This window comes from Choloepus didactylus, chromosome 7 (assembly GCF_015220235.1).
Source record: "Choloepus didactylus isolate mChoDid1 chromosome 7, mChoDid1.pri, whole genome shotgun sequence".
NCBI lineage: Eukaryota > Metazoa > Chordata > Mammalia > Pilosa > Megalonychidae > Choloepus > Choloepus didactylus.
In genome coordinates this window covers 141630618-141656105 of record NC_051313.1, presented here as the reverse complement: position 1 = coordinate 141656105, position 25488 = coordinate 141630618, and the positions used below count along the sequence as shown (strand labels likewise).

At 42.0% G+C, this 25488-nt stretch overlaps 1 protein-coding gene across 1 annotated transcript in view; it reads right to left on the bottom strand.

The window, feature by feature from the left end:
- Nucleotides 1-529: 529 nt before the first annotated feature.
- LOC119539714 (androgen dependent TFPI regulating protein) overlaps nucleotides 530-25488 on the bottom strand; it is a 68200-nt gene continuing 43241 nt past the window's right edge. Inside the window, exons 5-6 of the mRNA XM_037843430.1 lie at nucleotides 9585-9736; nucleotides 530-1368 (exon numbers count right to left, since the gene is read on the bottom strand). Coding sequence (XP_037699358.1) covers nucleotides 1334-1368; nucleotides 9585-9736 — 187 coding nt within the window. The 3' untranslated portion in view covers nucleotides 530-1333. The remainder of the gene's footprint in view (nucleotides 1369-9584; nucleotides 9737-25488) is intronic.

Genomic DNA, 25488 nt, shown 5'->3' with positions numbered 1-25488 from the left:
AGGTGGTGTTCCAAGCGCAATAAAAAATAATTTAAAAAAAGACTCGAGGCTCTTAGTTATCTAATAGTTGAGAAGGGAAGAGGATTGAGCAGGTTTCTTGGTGCCTGTCTTGAGCTTCCCTTGGGCTGCCTACCCTGTGGGATATTCTTTCTTCTTCCTTCCTCCTTTAAGACTGCTCTTGGGTTCATTTTTACCTGATTTCTTCTATATGATGAAAAAAGGTTAGCAAGCTCTAGTAAACTTACTCTGATGCCCACATCCAACATGGATGGGCCTGGTGACATTTTGGTAGACTTGAACATATTTATCCACTGCTAAAGGTCTGACGTTTGTATTCTTCAAAAAATTTGGCTATAAATAAAGACTCAGAAAATCCACTAGGAAAAACAAAGCAGTGTTCATCAATTTGCTGGTTGATCACATGACAGTCAGCTTTGGCAATCCATGAACTAGCTCAACAAAGTGCTTTATACCCAAGTAATCTCATCAGTCATAATCAGATGACTTCCCATCCAGATTATTCCCCAAGTACAATGTATAACATTTATTTGGTGAATTAACCATGGTTCAAATAGAAGAGATTTTTGACAGTGTCATTGTGTTCAATGTTTATACCTGTCCCAAATGCTTACTCATAGAAAGGACAATATTTCCCAATGTTTTTTTTTATAACATATTTTCTCATAGCTCCAATTAATTTAATATCACATCAGGCAGATTACTTCTGAAGCCATCTCCTTACTTTTATCTATATCTAGAAAAGATAGACTAGCTATCCATCAAAATAACTAGCTCACTAAAATCCGATTTTTAGGAAAGTTGATAATATTTAAAAATGGCACTGGACTGGGAGTTAGAACTGGGAGATTGAAGCTATTATCTTGGTTCTAGCACTAACTCTTTGGCCTCATGCAAGTAACTTCTCATCTAGGGTCTTTGGTAAGGTATCCTCTGCCGAGGTTAAGAGTTTGAATAATGCTAAGTTCCTTTCTCTCTCTAAATATTCTCTAACAGAGTGTATGTGAGTTTTTTTGGCCTTTGATGAAACTTTGACCACAGGCCATTCCCCACAGAGGTTAGACAAAGATAACAAATTCTGAGACAGCAGGATTTGTTTTCGGTGTGTCCTATAAATCTTTCAAAACACACCAAGAGTTCTCAAATTCAGCTACCCTCATAAACCTCTTATTAAACTTCAATAGCACCCCTGTCCTTTCTAACTTTCTATGTTGCTCCACCACCTCCCCCCACCAGAAAAAAAATAAAAATAAAAAACCAGAAGGATGAACTCTGATGTTTTCTTCCTCCTTGATTCTTGGAAAATGGTGTGCGATCACTTCCTCTTCTTAAGTGGTTGCACTGGGTCACCTGTACAAAGAAGAACAGAGAAAACCCTCAGGCTTCAAGGTTTCCCCATGAGGTCTTCTTGTGTGGTAAAGATTTACCCTGACTTGGGGCAGTGGCACTTTCCCCAAGGCAAGTTGATGTTCTTCAAGGGGTTCTGAGAAATAACCACAACTACCACAGAGGCAAGAATCACTTCTGATTCTCCTCGGTGCCCTGCTCACAGTTAACCAGTTAACAGGTAGTGCCCTTTGCCTTCTTGGAGCTCTGCATGTCTAACATGAGGAACCTTTTGCTATTGCTTCTGGCAAGTGTTTGCAGACTGCACCCAGTTCATTGAAAAGCTTTGAGACTTTGCAGAAGGAAGGAAAGACATAACATCAAATTTGTAAGGAGATAGAAGAGTGGATATTCACCTAATTAGGGTCATTCCATGACCTTTCATCAAATCAACCTATCAGCCCCAGTGGAAAAATACTGGCATATTGATTAGTTTTTAGTAAGTTCATTACAAGGGCTTTATTCTACTGAAATTATAGTATTGGATTTCTAGAACGACTTCCATCCAGCCAAGTTGGTACCTCCATATTTAATGATCTTAAATCTCTGCATAAGCTTTAAAATTTCTATAACCTCATTAACTCATTATTCTTCCTGCCTTTTGCCAAATGCTGCCAATTCTACTCTGAAAAATTTTCACATCTAAATCTCTTATCCATCCCTGAAGTTGGAGCCCTGATCACGATCCTCAGGAATTGCCACAATAATCTCATGCTTCCAATGCCTTGCTTTCTATCCCTCAAATCCCAACCCCTCCATCAATTCTGTCTAACAGTGAACATTAAATATCTTCCACTAGTTTTATTTTGCTGTGACTCTCCTACTCAGGGGCCCTGGTGATGGGTGACTTGAACTATTTGTGTCTCCATCCTAACCACACTGATCTTCTAGGACAGCCCAGGTCATGATCACACAGCCCGGCTTCACCATCCTGTCTTCATCTTTCTCAACACTTTGAAAGACAGTTCTCCCCCTTCTTCTCCTCCTTGTCAATCCAGACTACTCCCAGTCATGCTAGTAAAGTGTTACCGTTTATCCAGCTTTGCAGGCTTCCACTTACTTTTCATTTTTGATGTGAATTCTCTCTTCCCTAATTGGATCCTCTCGAAACTAGGTCTCTAAGTACCAGCACAGTAGCTTCTCCTTTCTTCAGTGTTTACCTTGGGTCTTTAATCCATTAATGACAAGTTAATCTGGTGTTCAGGAGCTTGGTCAATATAAACTTCTCAAATTTGTTCTCTGTGAAATCACTCTGAGGGCTCCTAAAACTTCCTTTATCCAGGTGATTTATCAACCTTCAGCCCCTTGAATCTAACTATAATTATAACCTCATTCCTTTTACCCCAGGTGACAATGATTTGAGACTCCATTCTCTGTTTAAGAAATGTAGCCAAATGTGAAAGCTTAGAGAGAAACTGCCCAGGATTGGGAGTGGTTGGTGTGAAGTTCAACGGGGGGGGAGAAGAGAACAGGTGTCCCTTCAGCTGGAGCAGAGTTTCCCACAACCAAAACCAAGTAGCTCTGTGGAGTACTAAGAAAATCCCACCTACCCACCAGGTGCTAGAAAAGACCCCTTCCCCAAACATGTCAGAGTGTGGCGCCTCAGAAGTCATTTCATTCTGTAGAGCCTTACATGGTGTCACTACCTTAGAAGTCATATTTTTCTTTTTGCTTCTAGCAGAGCAGGGTCCCCTCAGCCTGAATTCTCAGGTAGCTGAGCAGTTTTTCTAGCCTTTTTTGAGCCTTGAGATTTCATCTCTGACTGTTTTGCTAGAGTGTCAAGATATGGCTGGAAGTAAGGGAACTGTTAACTTAGTAATAAATCACGTATCTTACCCAGATAAAATTCATAGAATGTATCTCAAACTCCAATTGGGATATAATGTGGTTTGTTATAACTCTTTCCTTGATGGAGGGGAGTTTTCCCAGTAGAAAGTGCCTAGTTTGCTGTTATGGAGTTAGGTCTTAAACTGTGGCTTATTTTCATCCTTTCTTTATCCTATGTCAGATAGTAACAAGTGGGTAGAGATATTTCAGGCCAAATTTGTAATGTTTGTCTTGTGCAAGAGACCCAAATGTTTTCTGCTTGTTTGGCAAAGAAGGTATTCTTTTAATCACCTTCACTATGGATACCATATGTAATTATATACTTTATTATTCTAATAGTCGGAGCACAGGATAGGTAAAAACATACTATTCACAAAAAAAATTACACCTATGTATCTACAACCACAAAACTACTAGATTTTGAATTGAAAACTTGAAGTGCATTTGCCTAGTTTCCGTGGGTTGGCTGGGAAATGAGTGAGAAGGCAGATGGTTGGGGAATACAAGATGTTAGAGGAATGAGGTCTGAGCATAGAAGAGAGAAGTCCACAGTGAGGAAATAACAGGAAGGAGAGGTTGCTGAGGGCTGGATGGAGAACCCCTATGAAGGAAGAGACTGAAGTAATGGAAGAAACAATAATCCAGAGTAGACTCTCTCTGACTTTAGGAGAGATGAAAGTAGGGCAAGAAAGGAGATAGATAGGTAGATAGATAGATAGATAGATAGATAGGGACTAAATGTTTTCAAGTGTACATGGAATCACCTCCATGATGAGGTTCTTGTGTTATTAAATCACCAGGGATAGTATGCAAGAGAGATACACCTAATTTCTTCATGTATAAAACCAAAGCGGTTAACTAGATGACCTCTAAGCTTTTCCCAACAATAAAATCTCCTTTTAAGAAAAATCTGATCTACATCAAATAGTGTTAAAGGAAAGTTTTAAGGTCATTCTGTCAAGGGACCATAACAAGATCACTTAGTCAGACTGAAATTTCCAATTTATAACCTGGTCCTTGGGCGGAAAAGGATCTGTGATCTTGGACCCTGACAAAGGAAAGCCTGACCCCCGGTACGTGTTCGTCATGAATGTAGGAAGAGGGGTCATGGGTCACAGGTAAGCTGACTGCCTCCCAGTCCCATCACCCCCACCCCCATATCACAGGCCCTGCCATTTTAGCCTGGAGGCACTTAGCAGTCCATTCTCTGCCTGATTGCTCTTGAGGGTTGGGTTTCCCTTTCTGAGGGACTTGTGTCCTGGTGTCAACATCCTTATGTCCTAGCACCAAGAAAAACAAACAAACAAACAAGGGAATTAGGCAGTTAAGTGGTGGAGAAGGAGGCCTAGGATGGCACTTCCTTAGAGACCCTTTCTCCCAATCAGGGTGGAAGAAAATCTGGGGCATGCGTAGATGCGCAGAGCAGTTGGCAAGCTTACAATGACCTACCAGATACCGCATCCTCCTGTCTGTCTCCATCGTTGTTTGGAATCAATGTTCCCACATAACTTCCCCCAAAAGTAGAAACTGAATCTTTCTTGGTGGGTGATTGGTCCCAGTAACTAACTCAGCACTTTTGCACCGCTCTGCTCTATCACACATAAAAGCCACTCCATGACAGAAAGTGAGACAGGGACAAGTCAGGCAGTGGAGCCCACGGGAACCTCCTGAGAGCTTTTAGAGCAACAGCATCTTCCTGAAGTCCTGCAGGGCCTTCCTGAGGTCAAAACCACATTTGCCTCCCTGGTACATGGAGCCAGTTACCTGCATCCATGTCCCCCGAGCAGGACCTCATTGCACCCACTCCAAGTTTACATTTGATTCCTGTTATCATTTCTTATGATTATCCTTCATGCTCCCCTTTTCATTTTCACCCCCTGCCAATCACAGATGAGGAGGGAGAGAGGGAGTAGGTATCAGTGCCTACAGCCATGACCAACACCCTTCTCAGTCCAGCAGCCTCAGGACACTGCATTGGGCAAGGATGACCGTAACTGTCATTATCTAAATTGGGATGCGTCCAGGAATGTAGACACTTGTCCTTGGACAGCAGCCTCAGTATCTCCAAGGCACTTGTAAGAAGGGCAGAATCTAGGGCTATACCCTATACCTACTGAGTCGGAATCTGCATTTTAAAAAGATCCCCAGACAATTTAGAGGCCCATAAAAGTTCTGTAATAGTGGTTCTTGATCCTAAGTGGAAATTTAAAATCCTGATAATCTTTGAAAACTCCCACTGCCAAGGTGCTATTCTCCAGAGACACAGATTTAATTGGTCTGGAGTGAGGCCTGAGAATTACTCCCCTAATGGTTCTACAATGTGTGGCCAAGATCAAGAACTATTGCTAGAGAGATCCTTGGCATATTGTGTGGGTCTTCACTGATGAAGATCATTGTTGACCACCTGGGGCAGGGTTTGGTGGCTCCCAATCCTGAACACTATGTCTCAGGATTTCAGAAGCAGCGATTTTGATTTACTCCAGTATCTGATTAGCCTGACCTCCTATTTCACTCTAAGTTATTATTTCGGGAAATGTACTATCTCTGTCAATTTGTATTCGGTTAGATGGGGATTCACTTTTTAATAACCTTAAGCTGGAAAAATTAGAAACTGAAGCAGAAAATGGGAGGGGAGGGTTAGGGATATCCACACAGAAAAGAAGGTTCCTGATTGTAACTGGGAGGGAATGTGATTAGCAGCAATTGTGATCTACCCTTCCAAGGTGTTTTGAAGATGCCAGACCCTGTTCCAGGCACTTGGCACATAGGCAGTTATTTAATATCTTCCTTGACTCTAGGAGGAGGGCACTGCTATTGTCTCCATGTGCAAAAGAGAAAACTGGTAGAGCAAAGAAGCCTTATGTGACTTGCTCAGGGTCACAGGTCTACAAGTGGCAGTGCCAAGATTGAACCCAGCAGTCTGGCATCAGAGCCTTTTACTTAACTACTCCCCGACTCCACTGCCTCACCAAAGGTCTCTTTTGAATTTCTGCTCTCATCCAAGGGGGCTCAGTCTGTGAAAGGAGGCGAGAAAGTAGGTTAGCCCTGGATCTACACAGAATCGAGGCAATCTACATGCTTCCATAGCTCCAGAACATAAGGTCTGGAGAGGCACTCAGAGGTGGGGGAACCACAATTTACTGTTCAAGCCTAGGCAAGTTTATCCAGAACAAAGGCTCCAAGATGGACACTGGGACAGCAGGCATAAGCCAGAACTGTCCTGGGCAAGCTTGGAGGTGGGGTCAATCTACCGAAAGCTCATTTTCTCACTGAGGTTAACGGCCAGGCGTTGAAGTGTATACCATGGGTTACATGGTCAGTTTGTGGCCAAGGGAGGAACATACCCTTGTTTTCTTAATTCCTATTCCATTTTTTTTCCCTGTGTTGAGTATTGGCTGCCCTGGACAGGTATATGTCCTTCAACAATTCACCAACCAGTTTATCATAGCTTCACTCACCTATACTCCTTAAATCCCCTGTCCAATATTCTAATATCCAACCATTAGAGTCACTCCTTATCCACTGTCTCTAGAACACTTTGGAAAACAGGGAGGAAGAGCTCTTGAATATCCTTCCTGTCTATACCGATAGATCTACTGGGAAAGCATAGGAAATGGGGAATTCAAAGATGGATAAGCTATAGTACTAGCCCTTAAGAAGCTCAGAGTCTAACATAAAAGCAAATCCCCAATAATGATAAAATGGTAAGTCAGGTAAATGGGAGGTATACTGGAAGCTGTGGAGCACATGGGAGAGATTCCTAATCCAACTTGTACAGATGGGCAAGGATTCCTGGAAGAGGTGAGGGCCTCAAGTGAGCTAAAATGGGTAAGTCAACGTGAGTCGGGCAGAGACTGTGGTATATGAGAGACAGAAGTCCACAGAGGTGAGAAACATCAACATGTAGGGAAAATAAGTTGTGGGGCCCCTGGGGAACACATTTAAAAGAATGAGAGCAAGGGCTGATGGGTCACAAAGAGCCTGTGTGCCATTGCAAAGGCTTGTGCTTTAACCTGTAATTAGGGAAAACCTTAAAGGGCTTTAAGCAGAATGGGGGCTTGGTAAAATGTGAGCATGTCATCACTCTAGTTTTAAGCAATTGAAAGAGGGTTGCTGCCTTTACAATTTCAAGGGATCTAATATTTCTTTAAATTTTCTTATCCATCCATTCATCATTATTTACAATCTCTTCAGTATTTAATACATTTATGACCATATTCTGATGCTGTACAGAACTTTATGCCCATTCTATTCTTAAAGTGTTAAAAAATTTGCAAGAGAAACACACACACACACACATAATCACTTACAGTATTCTCTATCACTCACGTGAACATTTGCACCCTCATGATGTGAACCATGTAAATGAAGATCCATATGTTGATACTAGCCTGTTTGCTCATTGGGCCCCAATTATAGTGAAAAATTGGATATAGTACTTAAACAATCAGGCTTGTTAAAGAGAGCTTTGTGTTGAAAATAGTGATTTCAATGATAATAAATGTGAAAATTTTATTTTTTTTAACTCAACGGAGGTTTAAAATTCAGTGTAGATTACCAATTTAAAAATTAACCATTATTGAATTCAATACAATTGACTTTAAAAGTTATTGTTCTCTAAGCACTGAATAATCAAGCTTTTCTTTACATTTCTTATATAGCCAAATTTCAAGTGGATTCGTGTCTTCTTTTTTTAATGTAGATTTCGGGAAGGCGTTTGTGTTGGTTTGAAGCTATGTACCCGCCAAAACACATGTTCTTAGATTTGGTCCATTCCTATGGGTGTGAGCTCTTATAAATAGGACCTTTTGATGAGGTTACTTCAGTTAAGCTGGGGCCCAGCGGAATCAGGATGGGTCTTAATCCTATTACTGAGGACCTTATAGGGAAGGTCACAGAGAGAAAGTCAGAGGGAATAGTCAGAAGCTGAAAAGTCACAGAACCTGGAAGGGAAGGGAGGGGCCAGGAGAGGCCAGCATGTGCATTGCCATCTGACAGAGGAGCCAGGGAGCAAGAATCACCAGCAGCCAGTCCCAGAATGCCAGACACCTTATTATGAGCTTCTCAGGCCTCAAAACCACGAACCAATTAAATTCCCATTGTTTAAGGCAACCCGTTGCATGGTGTTTGCTTTAGTAACAAGGAAACTAAAACAGCATTAAAATTTTTAACCAGATTTTCAAGGAGCAAACATTAGGTAGAATTAGATTCTGGTTCTGAAATGTCAACACATTTTTCTGGATAATTTCCTGTGCTTTGGAATCCTGATTCTGGAAGAAAGTTTTAGCATTCCATTTATTAGGGTTTACTTTCAAAGGGGATATTGCCTTTGAGACTTTCTTAACCAGTTAATTTCTGCAAGAGTAGAAAACACATAAAACTACTAGTTGTATGCTTATTTCTCCAGGGTCTCAGGCTCCTCTCAGAAATAAACACTTTTGTACTGAACCTTCTGAAACTGTCACTTTTTTTTTTTTTTTTTTTTTTTTTTGTATATAAGGGCTTATGTTTTCACACCAGTTCGTAGATTGGGTGGAATATGCCATTTCTATTTTGATAGAACAGAATGGTACGTGGGTGTGTGATGTCGGGGGCTGTATGTGACTCCTTGCCTTCCTCATATGCAAAATCAGAGTAGAGTTCCCATATCCCCCCATTGGGAAAGTACTTTACAGCCTGACTTTTTGGTAGTTATTTTTTTTTTTTTTATGAAAACTATTCTGGGGGCTGGGGGTGGGGATTAAATCTTCCACTTTAAAATCAATTCAGATTCTTTTTCTTATGAAGAAGTAATACTGTTCTGCCCACTTGAAATTAGAAATCTCAGCCTACTGACATATTCACATTGCCCAATCTCCTGTCAAAATTAAAGTTCTAATCTCAAATATAAGAGTGATTTCTCTTCTTGAGAAGCAACCTAATGGGAGAGGATGGAAACTCATCTGGGGAATTTGCTCTGTGGTGGGGAGAGCTAGGGGTCACCTGGGTCCATTTCCTTCAAAGAGGAAACCACAGCATTCTAACAGCTTGCGCCCCTCGAAACCTCACTCAAGGAAAGGGGACCCCTGATCCCATTTTTTCATGCTGGGGATAGTGACACCTTCTCTCTGAGTCCTAAGCTCTTTAAACAAGAATAGTTTTAGTCTTAAACCAAATGAAGTGTTGTCTGGGGGACAGAGGGGATATCATTTGATATGATTTTTCCCCCATGTTTTTCCTTCACCGACTTTGGCTGGATGAAGGCATTAAGCATCACTGCCTTCTGGGTGGGACTAGTTTTTCCTTCTGTTTCCAGGAGGAGTGGGGAGAGGGTAAGATTAAGAGGCTCCATAGATGAAAGAGAAAAAACTTACCCCATTTCAAGTGGTTGAGGTTCTCTCCAAGGAGGTAGATGCCAACGCTCAGGAGATAGCTGAGAGAGAAGAAGGCTGTCAGCCCCAGTGGGCTGAGTTTGGCAAACACAGGATACACCCACGTACCAGTTTCAGAGTAGATCCACAGGACCCTGTCCAAAACGACAAGTCACAGTGATTAGGATAGCAGGAGACAAACAAGCCATTTCCTACTCAGGATCAGTGTTAGCTCTAGAGCCTGGGCAGGTGAAAGGAAGGCTTCGGTGACGTTTGTCAATGGCTGAAGTGTTCCCATGAACCAACAGAAGTGAGAGTCTTTTCTGAATAAATAAACTTGGTTAAATAAGACAGAGTGTTTTATGGGCTGCCCTCGGTGGTTTAACTAATCCAATAGGATTCAAAATTGGTGAAAGAATGTGGGAGAACATCAAACACACTGTTAGTCAATGAGAGTATGTGAGAAACCAGGAATTACTCCTTTCCCTGATATATTTGACCTTGTGTCAAGACATGGAGCCTACTTAGATTACATCCATTTGCTGTGCTATTGGCTGGAGAAGTGAGGTTTAGTTTTTTGGCACATGAGAATCAGGTGCTGCTTTCTATTGGGTCTCCAATAGATTAGCCATTACTGTTCTATGCAACATGCTTGGGGTCTAATTTTTGGTCCTGTTTTCAGCTTATCAATTTAGCCATGGATAGAGTGTTAAGCAGGAATGGATGGATGAATAGGGAGGCTCAGATCTTGCTCAGGTGAAGACAGTACATAAGTCATCACTGTAAGACAAGAGAAGGAAAAGAAATTCTAGGAAAGGAGCTGCTCTGCCTCAGTGAAGCCTAAAAATGCAGTTTGCTGGAAACCAGCTGTACCGGAAGATGCCAAAGTCAGAAATAACTTTTAAAGTTAAATATGGGAAGACGTATCAGCTACAGTTTGTAATTGCTTGAGAGTACAGAATCTGAAACCAGGTTGCTATGGTTCAAATCCTAATTCTGCCACTTACTAGCTGGATTATGTTCAGCAATCAGTCTCTTCCTCCCACCAAGTGGAAAGTGGGGAGACTAACACTATATACCTTCTAAAGCTATAGTAAGGATTAAGAGAATTAACATGTAAACAACATAGAACAGTGTCTGGCATACTGCATTTATTAAATAGGGATTCAAAAGCTTCTCTCCCTACCGAGGGATGGCACAATGAGAGCCTTCCCAGTCACCTTTCTTTGAGGCTGCTTATCTCTTGTAACAGGAAAGGCTGGGTCTGAACAACTTTCAAATTTGAGTGGTTAAAACCACATGGATTCATTTTTCATTACGCTCCATGTCCATCCAGGTCTACACAGGGCTTCCACTCAGGGTAGCCACTGAGGATTCAGGCTGATGGAACAGCCACCATCTGGAATTTTGTCCTTCACCTTGCCAGAGGGAAAAGTGGCCACAGGAGGTCTTGCATTAGCAATTAAATGGCCAGAACCCATTAACAATCCCACCCAACCACAAGAAAGCCAGGAAATGCATCCCCACCATGTACCTGGAAGGCAGGGGAGGTAAGGGAGAAATGGAAATATCTGGCAAACAGCCCTAATGACTACCTCATTTCTCAATCTAATTTCTAGCTGAAAACCCCCTTGTTGGTTTTTAATGGCGAACATTGTATCAAATGAGTTTTAATGACTAACTTGGTCCGAACTTCCTTTTTTTCTAATCTTTTACTTAGAACCCAGCCCATGTAGCCCAAATCCAGCTATTTGAAAGCCCTTTGAATAATCCCACTGTGAGGCCAGAAAAGAGGGTACTCAGATACCCCAGATTGTCTACAGAATTCAGATGGAAGAATGAAAATCTGCATTTAATTAAATGTTCAGAAACTTCAAGGGTGACCTCTACTGTTTCAAATACTTCAGTTTTAGTTTGTCAAGTATTTTGTGGCAGAGACGAGAGCTAATATTGAGTGCCGGGACTAGGGTGAGGCAAGGGAGGCACCCAGGGCACAAAATTAAGGAGGCATCACCCTCAGGGTTGCACAAATGCAGGGTCAGCACTTGGTCCTTAGTCTTGGACTGGCAAGTATCGCTGTTCTTCCAAACTCATCTAGCTGCTGCACCCACCTAATCAAAACTTTACTATATTGAAATGGAGGCCACTATGACAGATGGTAATTATTATCATTATTACTAATATTGGAATTCTGAGACGTGAGTCCCATGGATGCATTTTAGAAGAATGTCCACAGTGCTTCTTTCCTTCATGATTGCTTCTCATGCCCATGAGATGATTTGGAGCTATGTACCCCACAAAAAAAAAAAAAAAAAAAAAAAATGTTCTTAGATTGAATCCATTCCTGTGGGTGTGTATCCTTATAAATAGGATCTTTTGATGAGAAGACTTCAGTTAAGATGTGGCCCAGCTGAATCAGGATGGACTTATCCTATTAATCCTATTACTGAAGGACATAATCCTATTACTGAAGGCTTTACAGGGAAGGTCACACAGTGAGAGAAAGCCAGAGTTGGCAGCCAGAAGCTGAAAGTCAACAGAAGGTGGAAGAGAAGGGAGAGGCCAAAAGAGGCTGCCATGTGCATTGCCATGTGACAGAGGAGCCAGGGACCAAGGATTACCAGCAGCCAGCCCCAAAATGGGAGAAAGCATTGCCTTGATGACAAGTTAATTTTGGACTCCTCCTATCTCCCAACCATGAGCCAATAAATTCCTCTTGTTTAAGTCAACCCATTGCATGGGATTTGCTCTTGCAATGGGGAAACTAAAAATGCCAGAACAGAGGAGGTTTAAGAGAGTAAATATCCCCAGCTAGGTAGAACTAGGGATTTTGGAGTCAGGAAGGAGACCTGAATACATTCCTAAAAGATTGTATTAATTAGTTCACTCTGTTTACTTTATATACCTTAAATTAGGTCTTCCTGGTTCTCATGCACATGTATATAAAATAATACACAAATAAGCACATTCCCCCTGAGGCCTGGAAAGTTTCTGCTTACTCCTTCATTTTTATTTCCTTCAGCATAAGGTTTGAAAAGGAAAATTCCTGAGGTAAGCTAATGAATTCTGCATTTTCACAGAGAAAGTGCAAAGAATGTTATAGGTGTGTCGACTGACAGTGGAACAGTAAAGAAACTGCAAATAAAGTATTAGGCAAGATTACAGTAATTTAACAAAAGGTGGTCAACAGACAGATGTGGGGAGGGGGAGAGTTGCACCAGGAGTTGCCATCACTTCTTTATGCTATGCCTGAATAAATAAATGTAAAAAAGAGTAAGAAAGAAAGAAAAAAGAAAAGAAATAAATTGGTACTTATAATCCCATTAACAAACAATCATTTATGTATCAGAGCTGTATTGAGGGTGAATAGGAATGAAAGGGGTTGTGTAAAGGCATGTTTCCCACAGATCAGCACCACAAATATAGATAGGTGCTTGCATGATATATTTCTCAGTTGTGACACTAGCACAGAGAGTTGACAATAGAAGGGTACATGGGAAAAATCTACCTATTGCATACTAGGGACTATAATTAATAGGAATACTTTACTGGTACCACATAAATACTAGGGACAGATAATTAAGGGCTGCCAAGAGCTAAGAGGCATTTTGGGTCATGAGAATTGTTTAAAATGGAGAGCGATGAGGATTTTACAACTAAGTGATGATAATGTAAGATATGGATGGATTATTGTAGACATAACATATGCTATGTGAATTTAGGAACCCCCTACTTTATAAGTCAAGCCCTTGATCTTGAAGCTTGCTCTGGTGAAACTTATGGTTGTAAAGGGGAGGCTGAGCCCACCTATAATTATGCCTAGGAGTCACCCCCAGAGAACCTCTTTTGTTGCTCAAATGTGGACTTTCTCTCTCTAAGCCCAACTCTGCAAATGAATTCATCACCCTTCCCCTGACATGGGACAGGACCCCCCAGATGAGTGAGTCTCCCTGGTGATGTGGGACATGGATTCAAGGAATGAGCCTGACCCTGGCATCTAGGTATTGAGAATGCCTTTTTGACCAAAAGAGGGAAAAAGAAGGGCAACAAAATAAAGTTTCAGTGGCTAAGAGAATTCAAATAGAGTCAGAAGGCTGTCCTGGAAGTTACTCCTATGCAAGCTTCACCTAGATAAGAAAAGAAAAAAAGAAAAGAAAAGAAAAGAAAAGAAAAGAAAAGAAAAAAGGAAAGAAGGGAAAGGAAAGGAAAGGAAAGGAAAGGAAAGGAAAGGAAAATAAAATGTACCTAACTCCTGAGAAAACATTTTCCATGGGGAAGTGACTGATAAGTTAAGAGCAAGCATCATTTGGAGAAAGATTATAAAGTGGAATAAGAAATTGGCTTTATGACTTTACCTTCTATTCATAAGAGTTCTTGCACAATTAGAGTAATCAGAATAAGAGTCCTTGGGTTCCTGTATTAGTCAGGGTTCTCCAGGGAAACTGAACTGACAGGATAATGTGTGTGTTTATTATATATATAATATATATGTAAATATTATGAGATTTATTATAGGAATTGGCTCATGCAGTTGTGGGGATTGGCAAATCCAAATTCCATAGGGCAGGCTGCAAGATGGGAGCTCAGATAAAGGTTTCAGTGAATTCCCCAGAAGAAGCTGGCTGGCTGAAGTAGAGACAGATATTCTTTCTGACTGCTGAAATCATCAGTTCTCCCTTTAAGGCCTTCAAAAAATTGGCAGAGACTTCTCTCCTTGCTGAAGGCAATCTCCTTTGTTGATTGTACAAGTAATCAGCCAAAGATGCAATCAATTGACTAATGATATGAAGCCACAAAAAAGCATCACAGTAACAATCAGGCCAGTGCTTGCTTGACACATTAATGTAACCACCACATTCCACCCCTTGCCATCCTGGAACCATACACATCTCCCTAAACCATACTTACTCTCTAAATAAAAACAGTAACAGTCATACTTTCGCCTAACATAATTCGACTGTCTTGCATACAACCGGAAATGCACTAACCCTTTCCCCAGAAAAGGGTGCGAGTCCTTGGGTAATATTCACTCGTAAACTTGATATCCTATAACTTAAATACTATGACATAAAGTTAATACAATTTATGTTATATGATAAGGGGGTAAGCTACTGAAGAAAACAAAGATGTTTGCTATATATATATATATATACACAAACATGTTCATAACAAAACAAAGAAGAAACACTCATAACCATTGCAGTCCTCATTTCTGTAACTAGTCATGTAGTTGTAACTTGTATTTCTAATTACGTCCCTTCCACTACCCATTCCATGTGCCCTTTACCCTCAGCAAACTCCTCAGTTGGTCATGTTCCTTGCTTGGTGGGGTGACCCAAACCTTTATTCCTAAAGGGTCTGGGTCATTGGTAGTCCTGCTTGGTTGGATGTTGCAATTTTGCATTGTCTTTAATCACAGGGCATGGTAGTAATAAGAGATACAAGAGGGGATCTCCTGCATTCCAGGTGTACTCTTCTTTACTTCCATTGTGTACATGCAGTCCTATTTCCCCTTGATAATTAGAATCAATCACCCCAGCCAGTATAGTAATTCCCTTCCCTTCCATGTTGATTCAGAGGCATGAGGAACCCAAAGTGGCCAGGTGGCAGTCTTAACTTCCAGTTCAATGGAATCATTGTTGTCTTCTTGGTGGAAGCACTCCTTCTTTTGGAACTAAGGCCTGAAAACCAGCAGAGCATAAGGTCACTGGGACAGGAAGCAAAAATGTTTCTAGTGGCTTCCTAGGGTATAATAGTGAGTGGTGACACTCCAACTTCCACTCCTTGATCCGGGACCCATGAGTCCTGGGAAAAACAGCACCATCGAGTGGTCACTGATTTAGTGCATATACAGCCTCCTGGAGAACATCATGCCAGCCCTGCAAGGTTTTGCCATCCAGTTGGCACCATAATTGAGTCTTCAAAAGAGCATTCCACTGTTCTATCAATCCAGCTGCTTCAGTATGATGGGGAACATGGTAAGACCAGAGAATTCCATGAGTATGTGCCCATTCCTGAACTTTATTTGCTGTGAAGTGGGTTCCTTGATCATAAGCAATGCTGTGTGGAATACCACATTGGTGCATAAGGCATTTTATAAGTCCACAAATGGTAATTTTGGCAGAAGCACTGTGTGCAAGGAAGTCAAATCTGTATACGGATTATGTGTCTATTCTAGTGAGAACAAAACACTACCCCTTCCAAGATATAAGTGGTCCAATGTAATCAACCTGCCACCAGGTGGCAGGCTGAGTACCTCAGGAAATGGTGCCATACTGGGGACTAATTTTGGGTCTCTGCTGCTGGCAGATTGGGCACTCAGCATTTGCTTTAGCCAGACCAGCCTCGGTGAGCGAAAATCCATGTTGTTGAGCCCATAATCTTCTTCCTTGCCACGTGACTGCTTTGTTCATGAGCCCATTGGGCCATGACAGGGGTGGCTGGGGAAAGAGGCTGACTGGTATCCTGTTTTGTTTTTTTTTTTAATTGAGATTGTTCACACCATACAATTATCCAAAGATCCAAAGTGTACAATCAATTGGCCATGGTACCATCATACAGCTGTGCATCCACCACAATTAATTTTTTTTCAATTTTTAGAACACTTTCATTACTACAGAAAAGAAATAAAAGCAAAAAAAGGAAACTCAAATCCTCCCATACCCCTAACCAACCCCCCTCCATTATTGATTCATAGTTTGGTATAGTGCATTTGTTACTGTCGATGAAAGAATGTTAAAATACTACTAACTGTTGTATATAGTTTGCAATAGGTATATATTTTTTTCCTATATGCCCCTCTATTATTAACTTCTAGTTATAGTGTCATACATTTGTTCTAGCTCATGAGAGAGATTTCTAATATTTGTACAGTTAATTACGGACATTGTCTACCACAAGGTTCACTGTTTTATACATTCCCATCTTTTAACCTCTGACTTTCCTTCTGGTGACATAAATGACTCTGAGCTTACGCTTTCCACCACCTTCACACACCATTCAGCACTGTTAGTTATTCTCACAACATGCTACCATCACCTCTGTCCATTCCCAAATGTTTAAGTTCACCCTAGTTGAACATTCTGCTCATAACAAGCAACTACTACCCATTCTTCAGCCTTATTCTATATTCTGGTAACTTATATTTCATGTCTAAGAGTTTACATATTACAATTAGTTCATATCAGTAAGACCCCACAATATTTGTCCTTACGTGTCTGTCTTATTTCACTCAATATAGTGCCCTCAAGCTTTCTTCATCAACCCATTTTTTAAGATGGTTTTGTTCACACACCATCATTCCATCCTAAGTAAACAATTGTTTGTTCCCTGTATAGTCACATATTTATGTATTCAGCACCATCACCATTATCTATATAAGGACATCTCCATTTCTTCCACAAAGAAGAAGGAAAAGTCAAAGAAGGTAGAGGGACAAAAGAAAAAGAAAAAATAAAGAGAGAGAGAAAAAAAAAACATGACAGCTAGAAAGCAACAAAAGGAAAGATAGCATTAAACTAAAGTAGAATAGAGTCGGACAACATCTGACCATATCCTTCCTATATGCCCCCTCCCCATATGCATTTAGCTTTGATATATTGCTCTTGTTATATTAAAGGAAGCACAATACAATGTTTGATAATTATGGTCTCTAGTTTGCATTGATTGTGTTTCCCCCCAATCCCACCCTATTTTTAACACCTTGCAATGTTGACATTCATTTGTTCTACCTCATGTAAAAACATATTTGTACCTTTTATTACAATCATTGAGCACCCTAAGTTTCCCTGAATTACACAGTCCCAGTCTTTATCTTTTGTCTTTCATTCTGGTATCCTACATGGTCCTAACCTTCCTCTTTCAACCATGCTAGCAGTCATCTTTGTTCAGTGTACTTACATTGCTGTGCTACTATCTCCCAAAACTGTGTCCCAAACCTCTCACTCCTGTCTTTTCCTTTCTGTATACAGTCCTTCCTTTAGTGTTTCCTGTAGAGCAGGTATCTTGTTCACAAATCCTATCATTGTCTGTTTGTCAGAGGATATTTTAAGCTCTCCCTCATATTTGAAGGACAGTTTTGCCAGATATAGGATTCTTGGCTGGTGGTTTTTCTCTTTCAGTATCTTAAATATATCACCCCACTTCCTTCTTGCCTCTGTGGTTTCTATTGAGAAATCTGCACATAGTCCTATCAAGCTTCCTTTGTATGTGATGAATCACTTTTCTCTTGCTGCTTTCAGGATTCTCTCTTTTTCTTTGATGTTTGATATAATCTGATTAGTAAGGGTCTTGGTGTAGGCCTATTCAGAACTATTCTGTTTGGGGTATGCTGCACTTCTTGGATCTGTAATTTTATGTCTTTCATAAGAGATGGGAAATTTTCATTGAATATTTCCTCTATTATTGCTTCTGCCCCCTTTTCCCTTCTCTTCTCCTTCTGGGACACCTATGAGACGTATATTCCTGCATTTCATGTTGTCCTTAAGTTCCCAGAGAGTTTGCTCATATTTTTCCATTCTTTTCTCTATCTGTTCTTTTGTGTGTAGGCTTTCAATTGCCTTGTTCTCCAGTTCTTGAATGTTTCCTTCCGCCTCTTGAGATCTGCTGTTGTATGTTTACACCGTGTCTTTCATCTCTTGTGTTGTGCCTTTCATTTCCATAGATTCTGCCAGTTGGTTTTTCAAACTTCCAATTTCTGCCTTACGTACACCCAGTGTTTTCATTATATGGTTCATCTCTTTTGCCATATCTTCCCTAAACTTTTTGAATTGACTTAGTATTAGTTGTTTTAATTCCTGTATCTCAGTTGAAATGTAAGTTTGTTCCTTTGACTGGGCCATAACTCCATTTTTCTTAGTGTAGGTTGTAGTTTTCTGTTGTCTAGGCATCTGGTTTCCTTGGTTACCCCAATCAGGTTTTCCCAGACCAGAACAGGCTAAGGTCTTGGAAGGAGGGAATAGTATGCAGTCTCCCTGAGGGTGTCTTAGAAGATTGATGCACCCCTTGAGGCCTCACATCACTGTGCTTTTCCACCCAGCAGGTGGCACCTATCAGCCTGTAGCTCCAGACTGGTGTAAGAAGGTGTGGCCCGTGGCTGTTTTCCCCCAGGCTCTGGAGTCTGGTTCTGAATGGAACCTCTTAGGGATGATATATCCCCTAGGGAGAGGTCATTTACATATAAATAGTCTTTCTGCCTGTGCTATCTCCACCCTTGTCTGGGTCAGAGTGCTGGGAACTGACAGTGGCTGAGGCTTTCTCCACTGAGTCGAAAAGGGGACAGAAAGCCCTCTTCAGGGCCAGTCTGCAGCCACCCTCTGGCTCCCCAAGGTCAGTCATCACCAGAAGCTTCTGTCTGCTTGTTGGGGATTCGTAGCTTGTATTGAGCAGTCCACATTTGTTAATTAAAACTCTAGTTTGCGCTCAGCTGAGTTATATTCGCTTGCTTGGAGAGTGCTGCTCTCCAGCACCATGAGGCTTTGCAGTTCAGGCTGTGGGGGCAGGGGGCTCCCAGCTTGGATTCACAGTTTTTACTTACAGATTTTATGCTGCGATCTTGGGCATTCCTCCCAATTCAGGTTGATGTATGATGAGTGTACAGTCATGTTTGTCCTCCTGCAGTTATTCTAGATTATTTACTAGTTGTTCCTGGTTGTTTAGTGTTTGTTCCAGGGGTACTAACTAGCTTCCACTCCTCCCTGTGCCGCCATCTTCTTCCTGGTTTCCTCTTGATCATTAAATTCTTCCTCTGCTGAAGTCTCACTTTGGTGAGCATTCACATGGGACACAAATATCTTCATGTTTTTTGCGCACTCAGAAAGAAAAGTCTATCCACATACCTCTTCCCCAAACCTCTTTGCCACCAATTTTCTGATCACACTCCTTCCAAATCCCTGATCATCCAACCAAACTGTTGGCCACAGCCCATGAATCGGTATATAAATGCAACTCTGGCCATTTGTCCTTTCAAGCAAAATGAACAACCAGGTGCACTGCTCAAAGTTCTGCCCCCTGGAAGGATTTCCCCCCACCACTGTCCTTCAGGGATGTCCCAGAAAGGGGCTGTAGTACTGTATCTATTTATTGTGCTGAACTGTCTGTAAACCAGGCCAAAGTTTTCACTTCCTCAGTCAACTGATCATAGGAATACCCCATGGGCTCATAGCTGTGGACTAGGAAAGAGAAGGTAATAAGGCAGGAGTGGGGGCCTTGGGCACTTAGGCCACTTCCTTGTATGACTTACTTGTGCCTTCAGTGCCTGTTTGAGCCTGATCTTGTTTATAGCACTTCCATTTGATGATGGAGTACCGCTGAGCACACCCAACTTTATGGCATGGTGGGTCAGACAACACCCAGTTCATGAGATCTCATGGTAACTTGGCAGCCTCATTGTTAAGTGTTCAGTTTCTACTAAAGCCCAGTATTAGGCCAAAAGCTGTTTCTTAAAAGGAGAGTAGTTATCTGCAGAGGAAGACAAGGCTTTGCCTCAAAATCCTATGTGGCTGCACTGTGATTCTCCTATAACAGTTTCCCAAAGGCTCCAAAAAGCATCTCTATTTTCCACTGAAGCTTCCAGCACCATTGGATCTGCTGGATCATATGGCCCAAGTAGCAGAGCAGCTTGCACAGCAGCCTGGACCTGTTGCAAAACCTCCTCTTATTCCAGTCTCCACTCAAAACCAAACAACTGGACTGCCATAGTTTCTTATCTGGGAAATTGAAAACAAAAATGACTGGGCATCTTTTATGTGCCAGGTATGATGCTATGCTCATTCTTATGCCTTATGTCTTTCAATGATAGAATGATAAAGCTTATCTGGCAGGTGGATGGGAGGATAAATGAGACACTGCATATAAAATATCGAGCCCAGTATAGAAAGAGCTCAGTGTAGAGATAGTAGTTCCCTGTATTCAAACATGCATTATTATTTTTGTTATTACAAAATGATAGACTTTGCCTCCCTATCATAGTCGAGACTTATATCTCCTAACCCTAACAGTTGAAGAGAACAAAGGACAAATGAATGTAACATGTCAGTAAAGAACTAATCAGAGAAGGAAGCTCTACAAAGGGATGGGGGTGACAGGGGGTAGGTGCAGTTTAGTGTAATGATCATGGTCCTAGATATATAGGCTTTGGAGTCCAGCCTAGCTGGGGCAGAATATCTACTTTCCACTTACAATTTGGGAGATGATCCTGCATTTCAGGAGAAAATTGCCAGCTGAACTGGGGCAATGTCAGAGGTAGAATCAATAGGATTTCAATACGGAGGTTTAAGGAGAGGGAAGGGTCTGGGGTGACTGGGCTAGTGGGTGGACTTTTATAGGGGGGCAGAGCAGTACTGGGAGTTTTGGAGGAGTAAGGGGAAGAGTTGGGTGATGAATACATCTTTGAACCTGTTGGAACTGAGTGTTTTGGAGTCATCTGTAAAGACAGTGGAACAACCATATCTGGGACTAAAAATCAAGTCCTTATAGATATAGGCTTATAGATACAGATTAGGAAATCATCAAAAAATAAGTAAACAAGGCCATGACCATGGATGGAATTATATACGGAAAGTGTGTATAACAAGGGCCAATTACACCACCTCAGGAAGTACTGAGATTTAAGGGTCAGAGGAGAAGGAACCTATGAAGCAGAACCAGGTAGGAAGGAAGAGAAACAAGAAAAAGCAATATCATTAAAGCCAACAGAGTTTTAAGGAGGAGGAGATGGTCAATAGCAGCAATGGCTGGTCAAAGCTGCAGACAGTTGTATAAGTTAGGAAGCTTCAAACACTAGTAAATCCCATTTCAAAGCACCTTTAGTGATAAGGAAAACTTATCATCTCATCTAACAAGAGAGGGAGAGAGTGGCTGGCTCCATGGCTGGTTAAACCAGTGGCTCAACATCATTGAGAATACAGGTTCTGGTTGACCTCTGCCAATTAATCCACAAAACCTATTGTTTCTTCAACAGTATCTCTCGGGTGTACCCCTCATTTCTGATTGCTCAGTTGCTACCTTCATCAGGGCATTATTAGTTCTTATTTCCATTGTAGGCATGTTGGTTGAACAGGAAGCTGAGATTTGGGCAGGGAGGATGAGAAAGACATGTAGACCCTTCCTCCACTTGCCTTCAACTTCCACCCCTGCCCAGTTTGCCTCCTGGCTGTGCTGGAGCCCAGATGCTGATAATAAGAGGAGTTGTGGACATTCTTATGTTTATTTTCATATATTAATTTACATGAGGGTTAAGAAGTCCTTCTGGGGAAAAATGGGGCTGAGAGTCAAGTTATTAAAATACAGTGAGCCTGGATGACCCCAAGTGAAGGTGGCATTTCAGGAAAGGGTAACAGTGCCCTGGGAGGGAGATCACCACAAGGAAAAAGAAGAGAGATACATGGAACTCAGCTTAGTCTGGGCCTCTGGCAGTTTTTAATGTGTCCTGGGGGTATGATGTCTGTAGGTCTAAGTGTGTATGTGTATAAGGGCATACGGACTTAGAGGACGGTGACACCCAGAGGCCCAGGAAGCATTTCTGCGCACCCTCCACTGAGTGAGAATGGTGTAGAAGAAGGGAATCATGGGAGCTGCTATGGGAAGTGATTTTACGAACATCTCCACCAAGGCTGGGTTATAGCAGCATAGCTGAGGGACTATTGTGCTTGGCATGCAATACCTTGCCCAAGTAGCAGAAATACCTACGGTCTCAGCAGATTCCTGGTTCTACTAAGAGCAGAGGTGGTGCTGCACTCCAGGTCAGCTAGAGCTGCTAGGGTAACCAGGAGCCTTGTTTCACTTCTCCCAACATCGGGAGCGGAGGCCAGTGCCTGGTGGAGATGTTGGGCCCGTGAGGCTGCAAAGCGTGGCTCTACAATCTGCGTGGGAGAGCCGTGCACAAGACAGGGTGCAACGTGGGCGTGCAGGGGCTCTCTGTGGGATATTAGAGCTCTTGAGGCTGGTGGCCTTGGAAGACGGCACTGCCTGCAGCCAGGCGGAAGAGTGCACAGAGCCCCAGCAGGGTGGGACATAACTGGAAGTGTGACACAACCGTCGATGGAGAGTAAGACATTGTGATGAAACTAGACGATGTAAGAATAATCTGGCTAAATTTTATTTTTATATTGTATCATTTTATTTTGCTTCGCATCTCTTTCTATTCTATTTCAAGCATTATTGTCAAGACAAACTCTTTAAAGCCTAATTCTCTGGTCAAGTTATTCCCTCTACTCACCCCATTACCACATCTAACCTTCTTTAGTCTTCCATTTGCAAGCTGTCATGAGCTGCTAGTTCCAGGGTTATTTCCTATTATTCTCTTTCACTAACCGGTCCAACTAAAACAAATTACTGACCCACTGCTCTACTGGGTTCTGCATTCTCTTGATACTCATATTTTTCAATTTGTCCTTTTTTTTTTTTGCAGTTTCAATCCTGCCAATCCTTCAAGATTGCCAGATGCAATGCACATCTTCCATGAACTCTTCTCATACTTCTCATACAGATGTAACCTCTTCCTCCTCTGCATTCTTGTGGTCCCTGGTATTGTTTATGCCACGTTATCACTTTCCATCTTGTGTTCTTATAATATGTATGCATGGCTCATCTCCACTTATTAAGCATAAACTCCCTGAAGGCTGGGACTTGGCCTTATGTAACTTTGCTTTTCCCAGCATGACTACCCCCGTGTTAGGGGAAATATTTGTTGAAAAAAAGAATGAATAAAAGTCAGCAGAAGGAACATGTCTATTTTCCTGCTCCTCACAACTGCCTCTGAGAGAGCTAGGTGAGGTGTTTTGGGGTGAAAGACAAAGAAAGGAGCTACCCTCGTGGCTATACCTGGTTGTAAGTGACTAATGCTTTCCAAAGGAAACGAAAGATTTGCAGTCATTATTACTTGGCGAAGCTTTATTTTCCCACTTAGGGGCCAGCCCTTCAATTTTGCAATCTGAAAAATAACAAAAAGCAAGTGCCACATGTGAGGCCGTCCCCACGGTCTCGGTGACTATTTTTAGGTCATTGTAACATGGTTTCAACAGCGAAATGCCTCTCTAGCTCAGAGTTATTGCCGATTTTCTGACTCATGTTTGTTTCTCACGCTCTCTCTGGCTCTGTCCCATATTCTTTACCTCGTTCCTGATATGCTCGTTCCCTATTTGACCATCCAACTGGCATGCCTCACAGCTGACCCACTGCCACTTCCCTAAATCATCTCCATCGAGAGCTCTGGTTTGTGGGACGTGCCCTGGCCACCTGTGGCCTAAGAGCCCAAGGGACCCCCCAGGGCTGGGTAAGCATGGAGATGGCAGGCAGCTAGGATTGTGAGCACCCCGGATCAGGAACCGGACAGAGGGAGGGAAGCTTCAGCCAATGGAACAGTATAAAATGCCCTTGCATATGTGTATTTGATTTATTCATAGCAAATATGGGCCTATTGGACCAAGTGCTGATTTAGTACCTCTCATTAATGATAACAAGGCCCAAATCCCAAACCACTTCAGGGGCCCCCTTTGGCCCATGGTGACAAATTTCCATCCCTTCCTTCTACTCACTCTCTTGCCATCCCTGAAATGTAGAATCTAAGCACAGAGCTGGAAACAACAAAATTGTGAAAGCATCCAGAGTGCAGAGGCTTGTTTAGGCTTTTTTTTTTTTTTTTTGCATGTCCCACTTCTCCAACATTTAGCAAAACTTTTTTTTTTTTTGCATATCCTGGATGATGAACAAATATCTGGCCGTGAGAATACAGTGAATTTGATTGGGAATTATGAACCCTCAATTTAAGTCCCAGCTTTGTTTGTCAGTGGCCACATAACCTTGGGCATGACATTAAACCTACTGAAGCTTCAGGTTTCCAATGCCAGAAGAGCTCTGAAGCCCCTTCCACCCCCCACCACCTCTGATTCTATTTGTGGATTGATTGATATTGTCATCAGTGGCTGACATCAAGTCTCCTGGGTAACCATGATGCTACCAACTGGCCTCCCTGTCTGCAGACGTGTCCTTCTTCAGTTTAATTTCCACACATCAGCCAGAATTGTCTCTCTAATCATCTTTTATGTGAGCCACTTCATTTCCCTCCTCTACTTAAAGCTTCTCCACAGAAAAGTTAGTTTGAAAGCCCAAACTCACTAATGGCAAGTCACAATCTAGCTTTCCACTGTTCTCCAAACAGCCGTACCCTCGGCTCCTTCTGCTGTTTCCCCTCTCTCTTCTGACTTATTTCTACTCATTTTTTGGGTCTCAGCTTAGGTGTCACTTCCCTTAAGAAGCCCCCTCTGAATATCCCTCCCACGTGTCCAAAGGGGATCCTATAGTCTCATCACCCATCTTCCCATTGTCTGCTGTCTCTCCTCTCCCACAGCCCCCAAGGGCAGCACACTGTCTTGTACAATGCCCTCTCCTCAGAATATTAGCACAGTGCCTGGCACTGATGAGTAATTGAATGGACATATGATGCACTTGTCTATCCTTCTCCCATCTTGTTGCATCTCCTTTCTCCAACTCCCCTCCCCGCCCAGTTCTCTGCATTGTCTGAACACGGACCCAGGTTCAGACAAGCCAAGCCCCCCTGACCACAGCTTCTCATCTTCATACCCCCCACGATTTCCCCACCCTGTTATACCATAGGCCTTAGGTACTCTTTACCCTCTTGGTACCCCAAAAAGGAAAAGAACAACCAGGGTCAGATGTGAACCAATGGTCAACTTCAAAATCCTTGGGGAGAAAAAGTCAATATGTCAAAAGTGCTAACGTATATGCACAAAAAGGCAAGTTAGAAAGTCCACCAAAGTAACAGAGTATGCAAATTCATGTGCGTAATCACCCTACTTCTCCTTGACACACCCAACATAAAGAAATATCTTTATGTAGCCCACCCAGGTCCCAGATATTCTGCCTTTAGTGATTTATTCCTTTGGGTTAA